Source organism: Anolis carolinensis, chromosome 1, assembly GCF_035594765.1.
Source record: "Anolis carolinensis isolate JA03-04 chromosome 1, rAnoCar3.1.pri, whole genome shotgun sequence".
Taxonomy (NCBI): Eukaryota; Metazoa; Chordata; class Lepidosauria; order Squamata; family Dactyloidae; genus Anolis; species Anolis carolinensis.
The window spans coordinates 190892889-190912824 of NC_085841.1; the positions used below are offsets into that span (position 1 = coordinate 190892889).

General features: G+C 40.2%; 1 protein-coding gene and 1 long non-coding RNA gene across 2 annotated transcripts in view; one reads left to right on the plus strand and one right to left on the minus strand.

The window, feature by feature from the left end:
- Positions 1 to 19597, minus strand: part of LOC100558629 (MOB-like protein phocein) — a 41551-nt gene extending 21954 nt beyond the window's left edge. The window contains exons 1-4 of the mRNA XM_008120067.3: positions 19386 to 19597; positions 13998 to 14162; positions 12244 to 12333; positions 10715 to 10927 (exon numbers count right to left, since the gene is read on the minus strand). Coding sequence (XP_008118274.1) covers positions 10877 to 10927; positions 12244 to 12333; positions 13998 to 14162; positions 19386 to 19514 — 435 coding nt within the window. The 5' untranslated portion in view covers positions 19515 to 19597 and the 3' untranslated portion in view covers positions 10715 to 10876. Of the gene's footprint in view, positions 10928 to 12243; positions 12334 to 13997; positions 14163 to 19385 lie in introns of the transcript that reaches the window.
- LOC134293867 (uncharacterized) lies at positions 12332 to 14061 on the plus strand. Its single transcript, XR_010000849.1, has 2 exons — positions 12332 to 13654; positions 13951 to 14061. It is a non-coding gene; the product is annotated as an uncharacterized LOC134293867 (long non-coding RNA).
- Positions 19598 to 19936: the final 339 nt, after the last annotated feature.

Below are 19936 nucleotides of genomic sequence, written 5' to 3' on the forward strand. Positions count from 1 at the left end.
TGCTCAAGTTCATGGACTAAAGGACCTTGCCATCTCCCCTCACTTTGCCTGGCAAAGTGAGCGTTTCGGTTATTGGATTACAACTTTGGACCTTAATATTTCATATTGGACATTGCTTTTTTGGACTAATTTTGACCTTTCCTGAAAGGTCTAATTCTGGACTATTTTCTACACTTGTTTTTATTAACTTTATATATTCCTTCAATAAAGATATTAGATAGATTCTGGCCTCTGTGTATGGTTATTGGTGCCTTGCAGCCTGGGTCCTGACAGCTCCATGCAGTCAGGCTGGCCACATGACCTTGGAGGTGTCTGCGGACAACGCTGGCTCTTCGGCTTAGAAATAGAAATGAGCAGCAACCCCCAGAGTCGAACACGATTGCACTTAATGTCAGAGGAAAACCTTTACCTTTACCCTCCAGATTATCTGGCCGTGTAGACTCATATAATCCAGTTCAAAGCAGATAATCTGGGATCAGATCTTGGGATATAAGACAGCGTAGATCCAGCCTAAGTTGTGTTTCAAACTTTTGCACAAATAAGGAACCGCAAGTAAAAGAAACAGCAACACATCACTTCAGTGTAAGTCCCTTTATCCTTTATATGTATAGAGTTCTCATTTCAAAAGAAACCTCTGTGAATGTAAAATCCTGCTTTCGATTCCAGCTTCTTCCATGCATATGTGGCCTGTAAAGAGATGCCATCGCTGTACACTTTGTGCCTGACTGTCTTGCAACTATTTGAGAAATGCTTTGTGCTTTCTGGCATTGACGGAGACCTTGAAACTCATCAAAACACTGAGCTTTGGCCCCTAAGCAGCAATACTCTGCTCGGGCCTTTTATCTCCATCTGTTTTCTTCTTCTCAGACCAAGCGCAGCAAAACAAGCGGAATGAATTATCCTTGAGAAAGGTGTCCCATAGAAGAAAGAAAACTCTTGCAGTTGTAGGAGAGAACAGCCCAGAGAGAACGGCCTTGTAGAGTTAGTTCTCTCATCAAGGCTTGGCAAGGTTTCCATTTACTTGGCCTTCATTCATTGGCATTAAACCTTTCCAAAAGATAAAAGTGACGTTCTCTGAGAGTTTTGTTTTTTGTTTTTGTTTTTTGCATTTGCGTTGCTCTCCTTTCAGGCATTTTGAGACTGCAATGAAATTAAGCATTGCAGCAACGAAAGTCTTAAGACAAAAGCAAATAAATACATGGGGGGATTCTTAAGTAATTTATATCCCATGACCTTGAAAATACAAATTCCCATTAACTTTAAGTAATAGTTAGAGCTATAACTGGTGCTGGAGCTCCTGATGGCACAGCAGATTAAACTGCTGAGCTGCTGAACTTGCTAACCGAAAAATTGGCAGTTTGAATCCGGGGAGCGGGGTGAGCTCCTGCTGTTGGCCCCATCTTCTGCCAACCTAGCAGTTTGAAAACATGCAAATGTGAGTAGATCAATAGGTACTGCCTACCTCAGGGGAGCATGCTTGCTCCATCAATGTTTAACATTTGCACACATGATGAGCCACTGCGAGGAGGGACAGAGAATTTTATATATGCTGATGATTGTGCCATCACCGCTCAAGCAGGGAGCTTTGAAATAGTTGAACAGAAGAGCTCTCCGAAACTTTAGGTGCTCTTACTGACTAATATAAGCAAAACCAGGTGATTCCTAATCCATCTAAAATGCAGACGTGTGCTTTTCATCTTGAGAACAGACAAGCATCTCTGCTTCTGAGGATTATCTGGGAAGGAATCCCACTGGAGCATTGCAGCAGCACACCAAAATACTAGGGAGTTACTCTGGACCATGCTCTGACTTATAAGAAGCACTGCTTGAATATCAAGCAAAAAGTGGGTGCTAGAAATAATATCATACGAAAGCTGACTAGCACAACCTGGGGATCACAACCAGACACAGTGAGCAAACCTATTTACTTTTTAACTTTTGGAAAATAATGTTTTTGTTTAATCTTTTGAAAATGATTGTAAGTCAACTTGAATCATATCTCAGGAGAAAGGTGGAATATAAATTCAATAAATAAGTTATTACAGTAGAGTTCCTGTTATCTGACATAAACGGGTGGGCCAAATGTCGGATAACCGAAACTATTATCCATCCCGGCAAGCCGGGTGCTTGCCAGGAGGGAAAAGCCTCACCCCCCCCCCCCCCCAGCAAACAACTGATTTAGAGAAGCCCCGCCGCATGTTGCTGCCTAGCAACATTTGGCGGGGCTTCTCCAACGGGCTGGGTGCTTGCAGTGAGGGATGAGCCTCATCCCTCCTGGCAAGCAACTGGTTTAACAAAGCCCCGCTGCATGTTGCTGCCTTGCTTGCTGGGAGGGAAAGTGCTCCAGCCACATCTCTTCCCTCCAGCAAGCACCCTGGGCCGCACGTCAGATAATACGGTAGGTCGGATAACCAGAAGTCGGATAAGCGGAACTCTACTGTAAATAATAAATACAGGTACCTGAGAAAGGAAAAATATTGCAGAACAGACCAGGGAGCACCATGAACTTACCTGATTCTTCTTTTACAACCCTCTTACTGTAATAACATAGAGATAAGTCAATTACAATTCCCACGTGCCATACAGCATGCTAAGCTTTAATATTTAGTCCTGATGCATACTTATTTTGCTTTCATTTTATCTGGTGAGGCTGGAACAAGTTTTCCTCTTTCTTTGCCAATAGAGCAGGCTTACTGCATTTCTGAAAATTACTGCTTTTGAAGGAAAGGGAGAAAGAAAATCCTGTTTGTTGGGATCTACGATTAAAGAGAATTATGGTCAGAATGTCCTTCCTGCAGCTGGCCTATTGACGGGAACTGTGATAAGCTAAAGTTGCAAATAAACAGGACTGTCCTTGTTCCTTGCATGATAGCCTCGCAGTGAAAGGATGATTTAATATTCTCAGCCGTTTCCCCACAACATCCTGTGCAGCTTTTGCATGATTCCTGCTCCCAAGGTAATTTGCAGGGAGGAAAGTCTTGAATTTTGATGGCACCAAAATACATTTTGATATATTCTGGAAGTAAAGCAATGTGGTGCACCTCACCCATGTATGACTGGCTTTTGTTCTGGATTGGATGTGATTTTTTTCTTAATAGAGGTGAAGGAACAGTGACCTCCATCATACAAGGGCAGCATTCCAGTTTTTCATTTTTTTGGGATAGTATATCTCACCTGTTTCAGCAGAATGCAATCTAATCCAGATGCTCTTTTCAGGTGTCTAGGCAACTGTGAGGGAGGAGGAATTAAGACATCCTCCCATTAATTCCCATTCTCTTTTCTTAGGCTTCAACCCACAGAGAAGGAGAAAGCAATCTGCCTCAGTAGGCGTTGAAGAGCAGGCAAGTTGGAGATAAAAATTGATGCAGCAAATGACAGCAGAATACTGGTATCGTACATACAGGTTTGGGCCTTTCATGTTGGTCAGTAGTGAATCTGCTCTAGGTTTTAATCTACAAGTTAAAAGAACCACACAAGACACAAGTTCAGCATATTGGATAGCTCTATTAACAATCATATTAAGACCTAAAACATGATTACATGTGTCTCTTGTTCATGAAACATAAAGATATTTAGGATCAGAATATCAACCTGAAATACAGGAGCATTTTTGTTTGAAGCCTAGTATACTCTACAGCTGATTCACAACCCCAGAAACTACTTTTCCATTTTGTCTCCCTCCAGGTCCTTGTAATGAAAGTGACATACCATTACTTATGGCTTTTTTGTGGTGCAATGGGTTAAACCCTTGTGCCAACAGGTATGGTTGCTTTTGTTCGTATCAGGAGCAACTTGAGAAACTGCAATTCGGTTCTGGTGTGAGAGAATTGGCTGTCTGCGACGACGTTGCCCTGGAGACACCTGGATGTTTTGATGTTTTTACCATCCTCGTGGAAAGCTTCTTTCATGTCCCTGCATGAAACTGGAGCTGGTAGAGGGAGCTCATCCACGCTCTCCCCGAGTTGGATTTGAACTGGCAACCTTCAGGTCAGCAACCCAACTTTTAAGTCATCTGTCACGTTGACACAAGGGTTTAACCCACTGCACCAGTGGGGGCTCCCTGGTTTGGTTGCTGTCCTGAAGGTGCCTGTCTGTATCCACGAGATGGGGTGAGCTCCCATTTGTCAACTCTAGCTTGCAGGGACATGAGAGAAGACTCCCAGTAGGATGGTAACACATCCAGGCATCCCCTGGGCAACGTCTCTGTAGACAGCCAATTCTCTCACATCAGAAGTGGCTTCTAGTATGTTCTCAAGTCACTTCTGACATGATTTAAAAATAGTCTCCCATCCTTAACATGATAACAGTGACATGCACAAGGGCTGCGAGGAGCCCTAATAGAAAACAGATTGTATGTGCACATTTCCCACCTTCCCACTGCGCTCATAAGAACGTAAGGAAGAGCTGATCAGATCAAAGCTCCAAGTAGTCAAAGATTGCTTTCTCCTAATGGTCAAGTAGTTGTCTATAAGGAGCGCACCAGCAAGACTTCACTGCGTAACTATACTCCAGTTTATCCCTATTCCTGTGTGACTGATTTTGCAGAGGCATAGTGCCTCAATAGCCGTCTGGTTGGTAGCCATGATTGAGATAATCCCCAATGCATTTGAAAGCCAGTCAAGAAGAAAGCTGTTCAGCATAGTTGTTTGTATTCTGGAAGTAAAATAGTAATGTGAAAACAAATAGCATCTACATTTTCTTTTGCTTATGTTTATTTATTTGTCGTATTTATACCCTGCCCTTCTTACTCCAAAGGGGACTCAGAGCGGTTCACAGAACACACATACGGCAAACATTAAATGCTGATTACACAATTAACAAGGACAGACAACACAACAGAGGTAAAGGCAGTTTTCCCCATCTTATTTCCGGCATCTTGGAGGCTGTGCTCATTTCCGGCCATGGAGGGTTCTATCTTCCATGCCGAGGAGCTTTCCTCTCAATCCATGTCCTTAAGGACACCTTTATTATATCTCTGCTAAAAGTGGTACCTATTTATCTATTTGTATTTCTGCTTTCGACCTGCTAGATGGGCAGGTGAGCTGGGACTAACTGCGGGTACTCACCCCAACCCAGCCTCAAACTGCCAACCTTTCGATTGGCAGGATTTTTCTGCAGCACAATGATTTTAGTCCGCTGTGCTATGCCCCACCTTCTAAGATCCAATAAGTGTTTTAATAGTAACAAACTGATTTAACTTGAATACAATTATGCTACTTCTGTTCAGGGATTTTCTTTTGTCTGTAAAATAGGAAACCACCACTAGATAGGAAGCCTTTCACTAGTTATACTTGTTTCATGGAAACATTGTAGACCAGGGGTCTCCAAACTACAGCCCATGGGCCACATGCGGCCCATCGAAAACATTTATCTGGCCCCTGCAGCAGCGGCTCCCTCCTCCTCCGCTGAGGAAGATGTGTGCTGCATGAAAGAGGGAAAGGCGCATGCACCTTTTCCGCCTCCTCCCTCGCCTGGTGTGCGCTTTCCAAAGCTTTGTTTATAACATTATTTTAATTATTATTTAATTGGTAATTAATTATTAAGGGGTGCTTTGCTAGTGCTTTTGGTGCACAAAGGCATAAGTGGCCCAAGGGATCTCTTTCAACCATCATCATCATTATTATTATTATTATTATTATTATTATTATTATTGTCATTATTATTATTATTAACATTGAGGCTGGGTGGCCATCTGTCAGGGGTGCTTTGCTTGTGCTACTGGTGCACAAAGGCAGAAGGGGGGTTGGAGTAAATGGCCCAAGGAGTCTCTTCCAACCCTCTTTATTATTTTTATTATTCTAATGATGATGATAATTAATATTAACAATGAGGCTGGATTTGTTCCCGTTTTGTGTTTTTATTTCAAAATAAGGTATGTGCAGTGTGCATAGGAATTTGTTCATATTGGAACTGGCCCTGTTTAAGAAGTTCGGGGACCCCTGTTATAGACTCTGGTATCTTTGATTATTGTGTTCTTAAAAAGGACTTTAAGTTCCGAAAGGGATAACCAGTATGATATATAAAATATTAATAGAGATTAAAGGTGGGAGGAAAGGGATATTAACAAGTGAAATATGGGAGGAAGAACTGGGAATAAAAGTAGAAGAAAGAAATTGGGAAAAATTATGGAAAGCAAGGCATCTCAAAAATGTATCAATTAGAATAAAATAAACTACAAGATAGTATGGAAGTGGTATTTGACCCCAATAAAGATACATAATATGGATAAGAGCTGTTCATAAAAATGTTGGAGGGGTTGTCAAGAAAGGGGGACATATATTCATATGTGGTGGGAATGTGAGTATGTACAGAGTTTTTGGGGAAAGGCCATAGTAGAAATAGTATCATGAAGGGAAAAAAATCAGTACAAACCAAGTGACTATACTATTATCTATTTATAATACAGATGTATGGAAAGAAAATGAAAATAATTTGATAGGAATGCTGCTAATGGCTGCAAGATTATTAATAGCAAGAAATTGGAAAGGGGAGGTGGAAGTTAAAATAAAAGATTGGCAAAAGGAAATTTTGAAATTAGCAATAAATGATAAATTAATATGTAATTTAAATGTTAAATAAGGCCTAAGGAAGAAAAATGATTTTGAAAGTATATGGAAGAAATTTATCGAAGAAACATTAAGGAGAGAAGATGGGAATCAATCCCCGCCAGAAGAAATGAGGTTCTGGTTGGACTATAAAGAAATGGACTCCGGTGATGGGGAGCACAACGGGTAGAACACTGGGGAAAGGAAAAGATTTAATTATATGAATTGTAAAGATTTTTCTTTTCTTTGTAACAAAATGAATAGTAATGTAATAAAAATTTATTTAAAAAAATAAAAATCTTTCCTTAATTACTTACCTACATAAAAAGGACTGTAAGTTCAAAATAAACATAACTGTCATGACTTTTCAAACAAAACATAAATGTAGGCTTGCTTTTCGAAAACATTAATGCTTAAAAATCTTTTGGACCCTAGACATTAGATTTTGGTTGCTTACAAGGTGACTGGTAGACATGTTTAATAAGATTCAGAAAGTAATTTCTGAAAGGACTACAATTTAGGGGTCTTTGTATACTATCACGTCAATCAAAATGAGAATACAGTTATAACATATAGAAAAACCACGAAGTTGTATACTAATAAATGTTAATTTTTAGTAGGTGCTATAATCTGTATTTGCTTAGGATCGCTAATTCAGCATCTTCAGATTTTTTTCATCAATACTGGATGGATAATTTAAAAAGTATTATTTCTGAGATTGATTGATAAATAAACAATGTGATAATACCCTTCTCCCCTTTCCAGTTCTGTTGTGATACCCAACATCATTTGGGCGACCTCTTAATGGAATTGCCTCCATGTACTTAAAATAATTATAACTAGAATATCTAATATATACTTTTAACATAAATATGAAGCACGTTCAACAAAAGACAGCAGTTTATATGAAAACGTTTCACAGTGTGGGTTTTACATACATGCAAGTTAAATTTTTCCAGAAACAGTGGTGCCTCTTGCATATATATCACTATAACACAGCCAACCCAAGTACATTGGAAATTCCCAAATAAATTCTAAATATGAATCTATAGATAGATATAAAATGTTACGAGCATAATTAGGACCGAGCTAACAAGAAAACCACTGGACCAAATGCCACCAAATTTGGCCACAATACACCAACACATCCAAGGTATGTCCTTCACTCAAGCCCCCCCCCCCCAAAGTATAATATATAATAGTATAATATATAATAACTAGCTGTGCCCGGCCACGCGTTGCTGTGGCGAAGTCTGGTGGTATGGGAAATAAAGTATTGAGGAATAGGTGGTAGTTAAGGTCAAAGGTAAAGGTTTTCCCCTGACATTAAGTCCAGTTGTGTCTGACTCTGGGGGTTGGTGCTCATCTCCATTTCTAAGCCGAAGAGCCGGCGTTGTCCGTAGACTCCTCCAAGGTCATATGGGATGACTACATGGAGCGGCGTTACCTTCCCGCCGGAGCAGTACCTATTGATGCACTCATATTTGCATGTTTTCGAACTTCTGGGTTGGCAGAAGCTGGAGCTAACAGTGGGGGCTCTCTCCGCTCCCCCAATTCAAACCTGTGGCCTTTCAGTCCAGAAGTTCAGCAGCTCAGCGCTTTAACACGCTGCTCCATCAGGGGATATTATTTCCTAAAGGTTGTGAATATACAATATTTCTGATTGGTTTTTTTTGTTTGTTGGAGGCAAGTATGAATGCTGCAATTAGGAGAAATGATTAGGATGTAATGGCCTTGCAGCTTTAAAGCCTGGCTGTTTCCTCTCTGAGTGAATTTTTTGTTGGGAGGTGTTAGCTGGCCCTGATTGTTTCCTGTCTGGAATTCCCTTGTTTTCAGAGTGGTGTTGTTTGCGATATTTTATGTGCTTCTACTGTCTGTGGCCCTGAGAAAACAGAGGATTTTCCAGACTTTGATGATGGGAATACTTTGTTGGGAGGTGTTAGCTGGCCCTGATTGTTTCCTGTCTGGAATTCCCCTGTTTATTTACTGTCCTGGTTTTAGAGATTATATTGTTCTGCATTATTCTATCCCAGTAATTATTTCATATTAAAGAAGAATCTCACTTATCCAACATTCGCTTATACAATGCTCTGGATTATCCAATGCAGTCTGCCTTTTCATAATCAATGTTTTTGTAGTCAGTGTTTTAAATTCATTGTGATATTTTAGTGGTAAATTTGTAAATACAGTACAGTAGAGTCTCACTTATCCAACATAAACGGGCCGGCAGAACGTTGGATAAGCAAATATGTTGGATAATGAGGAATTAAGGATAACCCTATTAAACATCAAATTATGATTTTACAAATTAAGCACCAAAACATCATGTTAGACAACAAATTTGTCAGAAAAAGTAGTTCAGTACACAGTAATGCTATATAGTAATTACTGTATTTATGGATTTAGCACCAAAATATCACGATATATTGAAAGCATTGACTACAAAAATGCGTTAGATAATCCAGAACGTTGGATAAGCGAGTGTTGGATAAGTGAGACTCTACTGTAAATACTACATAGCATTACTGCGCATGGAACTACTTTTTCTGTCAAATTTGTTGTATAATATGATGTTTTGGTGCTTAATTTGTATAACGATTACCTAATTTGATGTTTAATTGGCTTTTCCTGAATCCCTTATTATCCAACATATTCACTTATCCTGCCGGCCTGTTTACGTTGGCTAAGTGAGACTCTACTGTATATTGATAATCTTATATTATCTGCTTAGAACTGGATTATATGAGGCCCCTTGTACACAGCTGTATAAAATGCACACTGAAGTGAATTATCTGGCAGTGTGGAGTCAAGATAATCCAGTGCAAAGCAGATAATATAAGATTATAAATGGGTTATATAGCTGTGTGGAAGGGCCTTGAGTCTACACTGCCATATAATCCAGTGCAAATTAGATAATCTGTGGAAGAAGACTCAGTGAGGCCTAAATCTGCCTGTCCCCTAACTGAAACATGGCTGTCCCTTGGTTGCTAGGCAACCAAGTGGGCAGAGATTAGCCCTCTAAACTGGCAGCAATTGGATAAAAAAAATTATTGCTCTCTCTCTAATTAGGACTTTATTTTTCTTTTCTTTTTGTTGTATCAACCTTGAGGTGTGGATGATGGGTTGTGTTGTCAAATTTTGAGGTTGGGGGGCCTGTACTTTTGTTGTTTTGTGAATTGCCGTGATGCCATCACTCTTTTATATATATAGACTAGCTATGCCCGGCCACGCGTTGCTGTGGCGAAGTCTGGTGGTATGGGAAATAAAGTATTGAGGAATTGGTGGTAGTAAAGGTAAAGGGTAAAGCTTTTCCCCTGACATTAAGTCCAGTCGTGTCCGACTCTGGGGGTTGGGTGCTCATCTCCATTTCTAAGCTGAAGAGCCGGCGTTGTCCGTAGACTCCTCCGGCTTCCCGCCGGAGCCGTACCTATTCATCTACTCTCATTTGCATGTTTTCGAACTTCTGGGTTGGCAGAAGCTGGGGCTTTAGATAATCTGTGGAAGAGGCCTAAGTGAAGCCTAACTCTGCCCGTCCCCTGGGCTGAGTCGGTTGCTAAGAAACCAAGTGGGCGGAGCTTAGACTTCTAACTGGCAGCAATTGGATAAAAACAATTATTCCTCTCCCTCTAATTAGGACTTTATTTTTCTTTTCTTTTTGTTGTATCAACCTAGAGGCGTGGATGATGGGTTGTGTTGTTAAATTTCGAGGTTGGGGGGCATGTAGTTTTGTTGTTTTGTCCGCTGCCCTGATGCCATCACTCTTTTATATATATAGATTACTGTGGTATAATAATACAGAACAATATAATCTCTAAAATCAGGACAGTATATAAAAAGCAACACTCTGAAAACAGGGAAATTCCAGAAAGGAAATAACCAGAGCTAGCTAACACCTCCTAACAAAGGATTCCCCCCGGGAGGAAGCAGCCAGGCTTTGAAGCTGCAAGGCCATTAAATGCTAATCAAGGTGACTAATTGCAGTATTCATACTTGCCGCACTCATTTCAAAAGATGGTTGCAATGCATGTGGTATCACAAAAAACTGACTTCACTGTCCTGTAATTCTTGTTTTAACCAATAGCTATCACTGCTTTCTCATCCTTTTTGTTAAAACTGTTACATACTGATTTATGTTTATGCAAAATGACAAAACATGACATACAATTAAATGTATTTTGACTATACAGATTTTTATTTGAAGACACAATGATACTCAATTATTTGATAGATTTTGCATTTATTAGAAAATAATTATTTACATGATGGAACAAAAACATTTGAGCACTTCTTGTGGAATGACACCTTCATGATAATGCAGCCATCAGACACCTTCAGTCAACATATTTTCCAAGAATATCACCATCTCTAAATATGAAGTAGTCCTGCAAACAAAGAACACAAATTAGTATCTCCTGAAAACAAATAATCGGTTCAAAAGCAAAGCCACTACAGGTCTTTCATCACAGGGGTTGATTTATGACCATGCTATTAGATCAAAGCTCCACAAATAGGAACCCATGGATATCCCATGTCTATATAAACAGGGGACTGGAGATAATAAATGAACTGTTAAACGCTATAGGGCAAACATTAGATGAAGCATTTAGAGCATTTCAAATCCAAAGGAAAGCAATAAAGGTGGTAGCTTGTAAGACCAGCTAAACATAGGAGCAGAATCTCACTAGAATGTTATCTTATCCAGAGTAAAATCCAAGAGCTACAGAAGATGTTTCTTATTCTGCTATTTATAGTTCTAGGAGTAGGATAAGCTTAAAGGTCTATATGGAGCTAGTGTTTGGCATTGCCATTTTGATTTCACAGACCACTGGCAATTTCAGTAATTACACAACCAATGATACAAATAAATGATTATATTTTAAGGATTCAAATCAGTAGTATTGACAATATTGAAGAAGCCCTTGATGGCACAATGGGTTAAAGCCTTGTGCTGGCAGGACTGCTGACTGAAAGTTCAGCAGTTCGAATCCGGGAAGCAGGGTGAACTCCCACCTGTCAGCTCCAGCTTCCTGTGTGTGGACATGACAGGATGGTAAAACATTTGGGCGTCCCTTGGGCAATGTCCTTGCAGACAGCCAATTCTCTCACACCAGAAGCGACTTGTAGTTTCTCAAGTCGCTCCTGACACAGAAAAAAAAATCTTGAACATTTACAAAATTATGAAGCTTAGTGAACATCTGTACACATTCATATATTGCAAAACACCCCCACTTCATAAAACTGGTTAGTTTTAAATTACTGGCAATCTGCCCCCACAGAAGTATATATTCAGGTGCTGAAATTTATACGTTCTTCTTTTCACTGTTTTGGTTAAACATGGGCATATTGATTTCAATACTAGCATATTATGAAGCAAAGGGAAATCACTACAAGGAACACTTGTAGTGTTCCTTCTATAGGAGGTAGATGAAAATCACCTGTTGTTACCTCCTGATAGTCAAGACTGAAACATGTTTATTTTTTTCTAAGAAAAACTAATGGTCTTAATAGGGGATGGGTAGTACAAAATGTACAGAAAAACTAGACTGGCATACCTAGAAAGTATTTGTTGTAAAGTGCAGTTAAGAAAGTGCTCTTCATATTAAAAGTTCAGAAAAAATATTGAAATGTTATTTAAAATAAATGTAAGACACTACATGCTATGGAACAGAAAAAAAATATATTTCATTTACAAACTAACCTTATCATCCAGGACAACTTTTGTTCCACCATACTCAGGTAGTAGGACCTTCTCTCCAACTTTTACACTAACTGGTCGCGTTTCACCCTCCTGAAGGGGAAAGTGAAGAGTGTTGTAAGATTTCTATCATTGTGATAGAAGAACTGCTTAACAGCCAGAGCATGGTTTCAATTCAAAATAGCACAAGCAGAAGAAAGAAAACACTGTTTAGTGAGAAACATATACACACGTTATTAACAAACCAAGTCAGTATGATAAATCTTGTCCCATTACACTATGTAACATGTTTTTTGTTCCTGGGTTATAAATATCATTTCCTAATTGGTTCTATCATAAAAACATGGAAAAAGTTATTAAATCCCAAAAACACATTTTGCTCTACTTTTTTCAAGGAATATCCGATAAGTCTCAACCAATTCAACATAGTTTGTGGCAGCCACAAAAACTAAGTTTCCGGAGTATAACAACTACTTGCAAAGTAAGTACCACACAATTAAACAGAAAAATCACTTTTAAAACAGGAACAAAATTGTTTTCAAAATTTGTTACATAGTGTTATCAAATAACAGCAATCTAGAAAATGTAGACCTTCTGTTCTAATTCAGGGGTAAAAAAAAGTTTAGCCTCACTCCCTTTTGTAGAGATTACTCTTGGAGCGATAACTTGCTTCTAAACATTCCTGTGACATCCTAGCCTAGCGATAAAGTTGACTACAAAGATTCTAAAATCAAAACTAGAGATAAAAAAGCAGGGAGGGCAGCAGGAACAAAAACTCTCCTCTCAACACTAATTGCAGAGGGTGCGCCTTGCTCTAAATGAACATTTTCGCACACAGTCATTTGGTCTTCAATATACTGTATGACAACTAAGTAAAAAGTCAACACCCAACAGCTGGCTTTCATAATCAAGCCAAGCTAGCAGTTGACGGGATCGGGTGTGGAGATTAAATCCCATTCTCCATTCAGCAAAAGAATGGCAAGAATTTGCCTCTAAACTCACTAGGAGAATTATGCAACTCAGCTAGAGGCAAAGGATGGGGGCACTACAAGACTGTTTTAATTATGTGGCATCCTGGTGGCCTTTGTGACTCACTGAACTATAGCCAGCTAGCTCAACTAGTAGCCAAATTCAGCGAGAGGTGTAGATTTAACCTGGGAGATTGCTACCTGAATAATGATTACTTAATTTATCAGCTGCAGCAAAAACAATCTTACGGAATTTGAAACTAATATATTTTATTTGACGTAAGATTTTATAGGTCACAGTATATAAAATTTTACTAACTTCCTCTTCCCCCTTTCTTTTCTTCCATTTCTATCATGACACTGGCTACAAACCAATGTTTGCAAGTAAAGTGGCATATGGATTAAAAAGTAAGAACTGCAAGCTTCACCTATCTATAACGCTTCAGGTAAGTTTTCTCTCTTCCTTCCCTCATCCAGCAAGAAAAACTAGAATGGAAAGAAGGCACCTAACATATAAATAACACAGCCCTGTTGAATATGCAAGCAGATTTGCCACTCTCTCCTAGATATATAATATATATGCACATCAAGGCAATGTTTGGAAAATGGTGTTTAGTTCAGTGGGTCTTACAGATAAGCTTGCCCAAGATTTCTCCTAAACCTTAAAAAGAGATGGAAGCAGCTGCTGTGGAAACTGAACTAACAGAAGAATAAGCCTAACAGACTATCTTTCTCTTCTCAGAGCATGGAGGTGAAATCGTTGTGGACTAAGGTTGACATTTTACTCACCTTGCCTTTAGAGCCTGCGCCAACTGCCACCACAGTGGCTTGTAGTACTTTTCCTTGAGACTTTTCTGGGAGCATGATGCCTCCTTTTGTTACAGTCTCTGCTATGCATCTTTCAACCAAGACTCGGTCAAATAGCGGAAGAAATTTTTTAAAGGCCTGTCCTGCCTGTTAAAATAAACCACAAAGCAATGTGACTCTCAGCTACAAGTCATGTGAATCAAGCAGGAAGTGATTCTATCCTTTACAGAGAACATGAAACACAGGAAAATGCTCAGATTTATACAACTGCTCTGTGGACAATAAATCTTTGTGGATGTTTTAGCTAAAGCAACTTAAATGTGGATATTTTATTCAAATGGCACCAGCTACATAATACTCAGCTTCCTAGGGGCTTAGCTGTGCAGATCCAGTGTACTAAAAATGGAAAAAGGATGAAGACTATTGGCACAAACTATTTTGTGCTGTCCTGTGACTCCACATATCAGAAATGGGGAACCTCCAGAGTGGATATAACCCATGAGCAGAAATGATGGGATTCCAACCCAGTGTTTCCACTTCTGCTATTAATTTCAATCACTGATTGGGAGAAGGGGGAAGGAGCAGGCAACGTGCAACACTCCAGATCTTGCTGGATCATAACTCCCATCATACCTTCCCAATATAGTTGAAATGCTGGACGTTGCAGTCTGGCAACATTCGAAGGGCTACACTTTGCCCAACCTTATAAGAGGATTATCTGAAGGTATTTAAATCTGTTTCCTGGCCCTACCAATACCTTCAGCTGCACCCACAGCTGGAATTTCTCCTCTAGGCACTTTGAAAAAGGCATCATAAATAATTCTATTGAAAAAGCTACTTGCAAAACGAGTATCATCCTTATCTGAGATCAAACTAGCCAAGACTACCTGGGTAATCTTATTTTGAATGTTGTTGGTCAAATTACTAAATCACATTTAATTAATTCACTGTTATCGGATTGGATGAAACGATAAAATACGATGAAAATGTTGTATTATAATTATGAATTTCAAACTAAGACCAAATATATAATCAGGAATGTTTCTCAACACATTCCTAGTTTTGACTGATTAACCTGAAAATCAACAATCTGGAAAAGAAAACAATGCAGTTAATAAGAATATGGTCCTGAGTTTAACTGTTAATCACTGCAAGGAAATTATTAACTGCGGAAGTGTATTCAGCATTTTCAGCACTTTGAACTTTGAATCGTAGAATATTCATTAACTTTTGTGCCAGTGTCCTTTCCGTTTTCCCATTTGCATCTGGATGCCTCAAGTATCTTAATTATAGACTTTTCTGTCATCTTTAGAAAGCAAGTCAAGACTTTTTATTGTCAAGGTTATTTTTCTTTTTGGTGATGTAAAACAAACCTGGGTTTCCAAACTGACAGCAGAGAAAAGATAAGGAACGGGGACAGTAGCCACTGATTTTAGTTAAAAAGTAAACTAGACAATGTTGAGAAAGAAACAATCCAATTCAGATGGCGCTGGCTGTTTCCCCAGCCCCTCCCAGCTACTTCCAGAGTTGTACAGAAAGGCACTCATAGAAACAGCTAGAAAATAGGAGAAAGGCCAGCATAGCTGAATCCATTAGATGTCGCTGTTGCAGAGGCAGTGATTGGAAAAACTGATTTTCTATCCGGCAGAACAAAGGATCAGTTACTTGAAGGACAAAATGTCCTACTGAAGGCTTTCAATTTTGGTTCACCTCAAGAAATAAATTCTGCATTTTTATAAAGCCGTTCTTGTAAAACAATGTGCTGTATGCAAGCTAGAATAATTGTAAGACCAGTTAAAGTTAACAATCCTACACAAACATATCTCCCTAATATCTAGCTGCCAGTCCAAAGGGCAAATATGGCACTTTGTGAGTTTGGCCCCTTCTACACAGTTGTATAAAATCCACACTGAACTGGATTATATGGCAGTGTGGACTGGAATAATCCAGTTCAAAGCAGATATTGTGGACTATCTGCCTTGATATTCTAGGTTATACGGCTGTGTGAAAAAGCCTGAAGAGTTAAAAACTTTCAAACCCAATATCAATAACCATATTGTATTTAAAGGTTTGAAAACAAGTTCCCCTACTAAGAATATTCACTCTTAAGTAAATAAGTAGTTAAAAAGGCAGTTAGTATTGACAAAATCAGTTAAACGTCTTTGGAATTAAGATTGTACCTAAAAATGCAGACAAGTAAACTCCTTATGAGACAGCATGAGGTAGTTATTGGACATTGGGAATCCAGCTTTGGAGACCAGGATTCATTTCCCCTTTAGTAATGGAAACCCACTGGGGGCCGTTCCACACAGCCATATAACCTGGAGTATCAAGATAGGAGATCCCACAGTACAGTAGAGTCTCACTTATCCAACACTCGCTTATCCAACGTTCTGGATTATCCAACGCATTTTTGTAGTCAATGTTTTCAATATATCGTGATATTTTGGTGCTAAATTCGTAAATACAGTAATTACTACATAGCATTACTGCGTATTGAACTACTTTTTCTGCCAAATTTGTTGTCTAACATGATGTTTTGGTGCTTCATTTGTAAAATCATAACCTAATTTGATGTTTAATAGGCTTTTCCTTAATGCCTCCTCATTATCCAACATATTCGCTTATCCAACATTCTGCCGGCCCGTTTATGTTGGATAAGTGAGACTCTACTGTATCTGCTTAGAACTGGAATATATGGCAGTGTTTGAAGTCTCATAAGGTCAAAGCAGACCTTATGAGATTTTCTGCCTTGGTATTCCAGGTTATATGGCTGTATGGAAGGGCCTTGGGTGACCTTGGGCCCCAGAAACCCCTGTGATAAATTCACCTTGGGCCACCTTTACCTCGGAAAGGCACACAACAAACTCCTTATACTTGGAAGAATGAAAATGCTGGTTTTAAAATACTTCCCTAGTTGCCGCCAGTCTCTCATCAAACACCAATTCCATTTAGATGAGTGCACTACATGTTTCTTTACTACCATTGGTGAAAAAAGTAGTTCTTGCACAGTGAACACCACCAGAACATTAATCCACGTGTTCTGATCATCATGTGATCTTAGGCATTTTCAAACTTTAGTTACGTTTGTCTCTAATCATGTACCCCTGCCTTCCATAACATTGTTGCCCCTGTGTAGGTCCCCTCTTGAGAGAGAAAACAGATTACAAAACTGATTTTGCCAAGTGTATCAAGTAAATGAAACGATCAGAGGGCACGTGACTCCAAGGCTGCTAAGAAATACTTCAAATACTATGATGGAAATATTGGTGACCATCCATTTATCGTTTATTTTGTTTATTTAGTCTGATCATGACCACCATATTCCGGGTTACTGGTTGTTGATGTTGGCTTGATGCATTTAATGATGTTTTTATACCCTGTTTTTAATTGTTTTAATTAGACTGTTATATGTTATATTATTTTATTATGTTTCTAACTGTGCTTTATCATTTAAATTTTGATGTATACTCTGGGCTTGGTCCCGCATGTAAGCCACCTTGAGTCCTTTCAGGGAGATGGTGGTGGGGTATAAAAATAGTTATTATTATCATATTATTATAAAAGTATATAAAATCACTTCACAAGGCCAGGGCTTCTTAAATGTTGGGTCCCATTCGCTCAATGTTGGAGGTCACAAAAATAAAAAAGCCTTCTGAAGGCAAATCTGTTAGCAACCAGGTTTACAGTGGACTGCACAAAAGGCTTCACAAAAAGGAAAAATCAGCCTGTTTAGCAAAAGTAAGTTTCTTATCAGTAAATATTGTATTTGTATGCCTATTTTATATACAGTACCTATATACCTGAGGTCACTTTTATCTAGGTGGCCAAACACAGAGGGTCATTCAGTGGCTGGATGGCCTTCTGTCAGAGATCCTTAGACCCCCTCTACACTGTTCTGATTATCTGCTCTGAACTGGATTATTTGGCAGTGTAGATTCATATAAATCAAAGCAGATAATATGACTTATCTTTTTTGATTATCTGTATCAGGCACCCTCAAACTGCGGCCCTCCAGCTGTTGGGCCTCCAAATCCCAGAAGCTCTAGCCAGCTTGTTCAATGGTCAGGAATTCAGGGAGTTGGAGATCTAAACAGCTGGAGGGCTGCAGTTTGAGGATGTCTGATCTGGATTATATGGCAGTGTAGAATAGGCCTTTGATTGTGTGTTCCTGCCTGACAGAATGGGGTTGGAATGAATGGCCTTTGGGGTCCCTTCCAAACTCTAGGATTCAATGAAACATCTGCAAGAGTTGCTGTGAGTTTTCCAGGCTGTATGGCCATGTTCCAGAAGCATTATCTCCTGACTTTTCGCCTACATATATGGCAGGCAACTTCAGAGGTTGTGAGGTCTGTTGGAAACTAGGCAAGGAGAGTTTATATATCTGTGGAATCTCTCAGGGTGGGAGAAAGAGCTCTTGTCTGCTTGAGGCAAGTGTGAATGTTGCAATTGGCCAGTTTGATGATCGCTGAATAGCCTTCCAGATGAAACCATCAGTTTTTATTTTGTTTTGTTTTTTCATGTCAGGAGCGACTTGAGAAACTACATGTCGCTTCTGGTGTGAGAGAATTGGCCATCTACAAAGAGGTTGCCCTGGGGACGTACGGATTTTTAAAATGTTTTTACCATCCTTGGGGGAAGCTTCTCTCATGTCTCTGCATGGAGCTGATAGAGGCAGCTCTCCCCGGGTTGGCTTCGAACCGACAACCCTCAGGTCAGCAACCCAACCTTCAAGTCATCAGTCCTGCTGGTACAAGGATTTAACTCACTGCACCACCGTGGGCAGTTAACACCTCCGAACGAAGGATTCCCGCAGGCAGGAAGCAGCCAGGCTTTGAAGCTGCAAGGTTTTCCAATGCTAATCAAGGTGGCCAACTGCAACATTCACACTTCCCTCAAGCGGACAAGAGTCCTTTCTCCCACCCTGGACCTTACGCAGATATATAAACCCCCACTTGCCTACTTTCCAACAGGCCACACAACCTTTGCGGATGCCTGCCATAGATATGGGCGAAACGTCAGGAGAGAGTGCTTCCGGAACATGACCACACAGCCCGGAAAACTCACAACAACCCATCTGCAAGCGTATTTCCTCCTTACCATCAACCATATTCTTACATGTCCTTGAACTTTCTTCTATTCGCAGGAAGCCCAAACGACAGAAAAAGCACAATTTCTAAAAAATTGGGGGGGGGGGTGCTTGAAGACCACAGTGGCTGTGATAAGGAACCCCTTCCTCCACTAGCCCACGTGCGAGTCACAGAATGGTAGGGAGACGCCACAAAGGCCGTCCAGTCCAACCCCATAGAGAAGGAACACATTTCCTTTGCCTGTCCATTTCCTTTTTTCCCTCCTCTCGCCTTGCCTTACCATAGCGCGCGCCCCTCTGCTGCTGCTCCGCGGCTCTTTTCCCCCTCGCGACGGCTCGCGCGCTCCGTCCAATCCGTAGAGATGGAACGCACGTGAAAAAAAAAGAGAAAGCGCCGTGTCACTGCGCATGCGCTCTCCACACCCCGCCCGAGATGGAGAACTATTGCTTCCTGTGACTATGAAAGAGGGGAGGGTGGAGGGAGAGAGAGAAAATACCTTTTGAATGTATGATTAGTGAAATCCAATTCTACACACCTTCTTGGGCGGGTTGCTTTGCTTACTCTTAACCCTCTTAATTTTTAATATTTTATTCCAAGGGGGAAAGGGTGAAGGCAGGGATAGCCCCCGGAAGTTGCGAAACGCCTCCCGCGACCTTTGAGGGAGCATGGGCAATCCAGAAAATTCTCGAACCCGGCGGGCCCCGGAACCTGAATCAACCCTACGACTTGCGAGGCTACTCTCAGCTGGCCCCGCCCACAGGCTCCCTTGCAGGAACATGCGCCTGGGTGATGTCACGGCGGGAGGGTGTGCGGTTAGGCTGGTTCCGGGGC